The sequence below is a fragment of the Lactuca serriola genome, chromosome 2, assembly GCF_051521515.1.
Source record: "Lactuca serriola cultivar US96UC23 chromosome 2, Lser_US96UC23_V15, whole genome shotgun sequence".
Lineage (NCBI taxonomy): Eukaryota > Viridiplantae > Streptophyta > Magnoliopsida > Asterales > Asteraceae > Lactuca > Lactuca serriola.
Genome location: NC_136409.1, coordinates 133,154,092 through 133,160,686, shown reverse-complemented (window position 1 = coordinate 133,160,686; position 6,595 = coordinate 133,154,092). Strand labels below are relative to the sequence as shown.

Genomic DNA, 6,595 nt, shown 5'->3' with positions numbered 1-6,595 from the left:
AGGATTATATGATCACTTATCTTAAATGGCGTATCAACATCTTCTCAGTTCCGAGAGACCTTGAAAGAGCTACGATTTCCGGTCGGTTCCTGAAGTACTGGAGTTATAGTTATTAGACTTATCCAAGTGGGAGACTGTTGGATAAGGTGTCTAAGTCCATAACTATTTCTGGTTAGTACTTGACCCGACCCGGCATGGTCCATCTGGGTTGCATGGCACCATGCAATTGGATAGACTAAATGAGAGGAATAACACTTGGAGATTATTAATTTATTATAAGTTCTAATATATTAATAATATTATTTGATTAGTTTGATCAAAGAATTAATTTGGAATTAATTAAGTGATCAAAAGATAACTAATTAAATATATGGGTTGATTATGTAAATCATTCATATCTTGTATAGTGGGCTAAGAGGCTCCATGGGTTATCAAGTTGGGTTCTACCCATAAGATGCTCCATGGATGCTCCATGGGAGTTACAAACCCATGGGTCATGGAAATGAAGAGTCATGACACATTAGGGTTTACATGGTGTAACCCTAGATGTGTCAACACTATATAAGGATCCCATTCTCCACCAAAATCGGCTACACATAAGAAACAAGAGGGCTAGGCCGATTTCAAGAAGTGTGTATTCTCTCAAAAAGTCTTTCCAAGAGCATTTGCTGTTGTGTGAAGCATTTGAGGCATCACACTTCGGGTGCTAGGCTCACAAGGTTTCAAGGAACATAAGAAACAACAAGGAAAGTTATTCTATCTTTCATTCAAGTTAGAAATTGTTCCCCATGTATGCTAGATAGGAATATAACCTTGGAATTCAACTTTGCATGATAATTAGACAAACATAGATCCAAGGTTATTAGGGTTGCATGTACACTTAGGAAGTGTTAGAATGCTCAAAACCCATCAACATCACCCCAGGAGCAACGGATTTCGACATAGAAAGAGATTAAGGATTTAGATCATTTAGCTCTTGTTGACGTAGCTTAGAAAGCTAAGATCCAATGGGGTACTGAGGGTGATGAAAATTATAGTTTCTTTTATGGAATGGTTAATCAAAAGAGAGGTCAGTTGGCCATTCAGGGTGTATTTATTGATGGGGTGTGGGTGGATGATCCGGTTATGGTTAAAGAGGAATTTTGGTCTTACTATAAAGATCATTTTTCTCGTCAGCAGGAGCCGAGACTGAAGACTGATGCTGGTCATTTTTGTGTTCTTTCAGATTTTCATATTCAATTCATCCTTGCACCTTTCTCTCGTGAGGAAATTAAATGGGCGGTTTGGGATTGAGGCTCTTCGAAAGCTCCCGGTCCTAATGGTTTTTCTTTTGGGTTCATTAAGAGGTATTGGGATCTTATTGCAGATGATGTGGTGGATTTTGTTACTCATTTATATTGCCATTCCGATATTCCATTGGGGTGCAATGCCTCTTTCTTTACTGTCATCCCTAAAGTCAGAGATCCGAAGAATGTCAAAGATTTTAGAACTATCAATTTAATAGGCTACCAATATAAAAATATTGGCAAATTGTTGGCTAATAGGTTAGCTAAGGTTATCGGGTTGATGGCGAGTTTGGAGCAGTCTGCCTTCATTAAGGGTAGACAAATTTTAAATGGGCTTTTTCTTCTTAATGAGGTGGTTTCTTGGTGCAAGTGTTTTAAAAATCCTCTCATGGTGTTTAAAGGTTATTTTGAAAAGGCATATGATTCACTTTCATGGGACTATCTTATTGAGATCATGTAGATTATGCGTTTTGGTTCTACATGGTGTGGGTGGATTTTAGAGTTATTGAGATTTGCAAGAGCTTCGGTTTTGGTTAATGGTTCTCCTACTAAAGAGTTGCAGATTCAGAGAGGCTTGAGGCAAAGAGACACTCTGTCTCCTTTTCTTTTTATTTTAGCTATGGATGGCTTACATGTGGTGTTAGAGAGCGCTCGAATGTCAAATTATTTCAAAGGGATCTCTATTGGTGGAATTTAGATTTCTCATCTCTTGCATGCGGATGATGTAGTTCTACTTTCTCCCTAGAGTTTGGATAATGCGACTCATTTGGTCAGTATTTTGAGATGTTTCTATATGGCTATCGGCTGAAAAATTAATTTCCCAAAAAGCAAATTGATTGGAGTTGGGGTCTCTTCCTCCCAGATTTCGAATATGGCTAGTTATATGGTTGTGCTTCTGAGTCTATTCCTTTTATATATCTTGGGGTTCCGGTGGGTCAAAATATGTCACGTGTTAATGGGTGGTCTTCTATTGTAGATAGATTTATTTCCAAATTAGCAGGGTGGAAGGCTAAATATCTTTCGGTAGGTGGTCGTCTGACCTTGATTAAGTCAGTTCTTAGTTCTATAGGTAGTTATTTGATGTCGGTCTTCCCTTCTCCGATCATGGTTCTTAGATCCTTGGAGTCTATGAGAGCCAATTTTTTGGGGTGCTGATTTGGATGAGAGGCGGTTACGTTGGATTAGATGGGATAGAATCTTAGCCTCTAAACGTGTTGGAGGCCTTGGAATTGGTAGCTTGTTTGCTTTTAACATAGCTATGATTTTTAAATGGAGGTGGAGATTCTTTCATCATCCGAATCTATTGTGGGTGAGAGTAGTTAAAGCTATTTATGGATCAGATGGTGGTTGTTCTTCTTTAAAGCCTCGTAGTTCTTTCAATAGGCCTTGGAATAATATTATTTCTATCCTTTCTGGTTTACGTGACTGTGATATTGACTTAATGTTTATGTGCCCTATTAGAGTGGGGATGGGGCTTATACGTCCTTCTGTAAGGATATATGGGTGAGTGATTTACCTCTTGCAAATACCTTTCAGAGGATTTTTGCTTTGGATAACTATAAATTGGAGACTATCGGAGATCGTTTTTCTATAGGTTAGGGTCATGATAGCTTTCGCCGGTTGCCTAGGGGAGGAATTGAACAGACTCAGTATGAAGATTTTATGTTTATTATGTAGGATCTTCAGCTTCAGCCTAAACTTGATAGATTGGGATGGACCAGTGATGTTTCTGATACAATCTCTGTTTCGTCGGCTCGAAATTTTATTGACAACAGTATGCTTGATGTGACTGGTTTGAAGACAAGATGAAATAATTGGGTCCCCATTGAGATTATAATTATTATATGGAGAATCAATCATCTTGGTATTCCTACATGGGAGAGATTATCACATAGGGGTATTGATGTGGAGTCGATCCTCTGTCCAGTTTGTGACGATGTCGTGGAGACGATTGATCACATTTTCGTTGGGTGTTTGGAGCTAAATGATATTTGGAGACGAATTTCTATTTCGTGGAATATGCAATTGCCTGACCAATGGACTATTCTTCTCTTTGTTCTTGGGCTAATTTGATTAAAATGAAGGAAGGTCAACGAAAGGATTTGGATGCGGTTATTTTAACGACTTTCTGGTGTTTGTGGAATTTTCGTAATTTCATAGTTTTTGGAACGGTTAATCTAGGAAATCCATTCTTTTTGATGATATTATCGATAGATCGTTTTTTTGGATTTCTAATAGAAGTAGTAAAACTAAGTTAGGTTGGACCCCCTGACTCCATAATCCTGTTTTAGCTTCTATTATGTTGTAATGGATTCTTTTTTAGCTTCTTGCAAGTTTTTATTTTATTAATTTTATGCCGTTAAAAAAATAGACGTACTAAGAAACAGTCCGAATTAATTTTTAAAAATTATGACCGAACGTGTTTTTTTAACACATATACAAAACACGATCGGTATAATTACCCATGTATAAAATGTGTACATATTCCTCCCATAAAGTAAAGTTGTGGGATTTGGAGATGCCTATTCTTGCTCATTTCTTTTCTTTCCTCGCATTCCATTAACAAAAATGGTAAAGACCTCAGATTCCTTATCCTCATCATCACAGCATCAAAAAAAGTTAATCCTCAAAGGTGAAGTTTAATTATTAAATTGATTAGAAATTATTCTTAATAATTTAAATATCATGAGCATTTATATTTCTTTATTGTACTGAATTACTAAATTCAGTAAATATTTGATTTCATCATAATTTTTTTGAGCGGAAAACCTTTATTATTTAATAAACGACAAAACTTCAAAAATGGTCCCTGTGGTTTCCAGAAATATCAAGTTTAGTCCCTAAGTTCAAAAAACCTTACAGATGGTCCCTGTGGTTTCAAAACTTTTAACAAATGGTCCTTCCGGCTCACTCCGTTAGCATTTCACCGTTAACTCATTTTTTAATAAAATATTGCAGGGGTAATTTCGTCATTTCAGTTGTAACCTTCTCTCTTTAAAAGAAATTGCATGTCCGATTTTTGGGCAAATCCTTTAGCTTTATCAGTCGATCATCTCTCCTCCTTTCCACTGTTGCTCGACTGTTGCACCCTTCATGACATCCAATTGCTTTTGATTCAAAGATGGTGACTTGCAGATGTGGGAATGAAGCAACGAAGATCACTTCATGGATGGATCGTAACCCTGGAAGACAATTTTGGAACTGTAGAAGATGTGGTTTCACTCGATGGTCTGATCCTCCTATGTGTGCTAGGGCATTGGTGGTGATTCCAGGTTTGATAAGATCAATGAATCGATTGCAAGAGAGGGTCGCCATTGTAACTACAGAATTGTGGAACTACCAGCTGATGTTGTTTTGTTCATGGGTGTTTTTTTTTTGGTATTATTTTAATCTCTAAGTATCTTGTGAAGGTTTGGATGGTAATGGAGTTTTGGTTTTTGGTTTGTAACCATTGCAGGGTTATTTTTGATTTTAATCGGATAGGGGTTTTTTTGCTTTCAGTTTATGTAGGTGGTTTTGGAATTGGTGTTGTATTTGGTTTATGTATCAGATTAATGTGTAATGCAGTGGTAATGGTAATGGTAATGGAATGTAGTTTGTTATAGTTCATTGTTCAATTTCTTGAATGTTTTTGAAATGCAATTGTTAAGTGTATTGTAAATGCATCTTGAAGATGGTTTTCATTTGCAATTGAAATGTACAATGTTATTAATTGATATGTGAAGGGTAGTACACAAAACATATTAATTCATCACCAAAAAGTGCATACATACCATTAAATTCAAAGTTATAAAGTTCTTAACACAACCATGATGCAAAGTTTTCAAAAGACCTACAACGCAAGCATTACATGCAAAGTTTTCAAGTTCTTAACACATCTTCAAACAAGTACACATTACATAAGTTTCTAAATACCTACAACACCAACATCCTAATAACCACTAAAAATAGTTTTCAGCCCCCTCCAACTTCACCACTGCCTCCCTGCCCTTTACATGTTCTGGAATTGTGCCCTTTGTTATGACACTTTGAACAAGTGACTGCCAAATATTTCCTGCTCAATCTACCAGCTTGGCTGTTTGGCTCATCAACACCCCTCCTTCTCTTCTTCTTAGGCCTCCCAACCTACACATGTTGATATACTATAGTTAAAATTGAATTCTTTCGATGTTCACATGTATACTATATTTTTGGTGTACTTTAAATACAAACCTGTATCTTATGTTTTGGTGGAAGTAAAGTGAATGGACAGTCACTTTTAGGCCACATTGTATGTCCATTCAATGGATTAATTTTGTTGAAATACATGGCTTTCCATGTTGATAACCTATAGCAAGGATGGACCCATTCATCAACATGTGGGGCATTTTCACCATTTTCAATTTTGTCCCATATAGCACAAACAGCATGTCTACATGGGAAACCTGTTATCTCCCAAAACCTACAACTGTAACTTTGATCATTCAAGTTTACCACATATTGGTCTTGCCATGTGCTTGCCACTTGGTACTTCCCTGCCCCATTGTATTTAGCCACATACTTTGATGCATCAGCCTTAATCTTTTCAAACAATGTAGTTGCAGTAGGGGTTAGAAGTCCTTCACACTTATCTATTTCCTTTTGCACCATACATAACCTCTTCATGAGATACTCTCTAATATACTCTAAGCAAGTGATAATAGGTTTATCCCTACCTTCATCTAGCTTTGAATTGAATACCTCACAAAGGTTATTCAACAAACAATCAGTATGTGCCCTTCCTGAATAATAGATATTAACAGAAGACAATTACACATACAGTAAACACACAACAGGGAAGATTAACATTTCTCAATAAATTTCTAGAAACTTACCACTAAAGTGAGATTTAGCCCAAGTGTTTGTTGGGATCTTAGACACCCAAGCATGAGCCTCTACATTGATCTTCTTCAACTCATCCATTGCTCTGTTAAAATGATTGACTGTTGTTGCTCTACCACACTCCCAAAGTTGGTCACTTAAGTCTTTTCCTTTCCATTGTTTCTTCATGTTTTCGTGGATATGCCTCAAACAGAACCTGTGTTCTGCACTAGGAAATACCTTCTCCATTGCTGGTATTATTCCCTAAACAAAAGTCAATGTATGCAACATTAGTTAACCAAATGTATTTAGAAAAGGTAATAAAAAAGTTAGGTGGTACACACCTTTTGTCTATCTAAAATGAAGGTAAAGTTTGAATTTGGTCCCAGATCCAGATCTTCTCCTACAGTTCCAAGAACCAGGTCCAACTACTTGTTGATTCTGTCTCTACCACTGCATATGCTACAGGG

The 6,595-nt window shown here is 36.8% G+C and overlaps 1 protein-coding gene across 1 annotated transcript; it reads right to left on the bottom strand.

Moving 5' to 3' along the window:
• Positions 1 to 5,240: 5,240 nt before the first annotated feature.
• LOC145089587 (uncharacterized) lies at positions 5,241 to 6,374 on the bottom strand. The gene is made up of 3 exons (XM_079028008.1): positions 6,140 to 6,374; positions 5,499 to 6,046; positions 5,241 to 5,411 (listed from the first exon to the last, which is right to left on the bottom strand). The coding sequence occupies exons 1-3, from the start codon at positions 6,372 to 6,374 to the stop codon at positions 5,241 to 5,243; spliced, it is 954 nt and encodes a 317-aa protein (XP_078884134.1).
• Between the last annotated feature and the right edge of the window lie 221 nt (positions 6,375 to 6,595).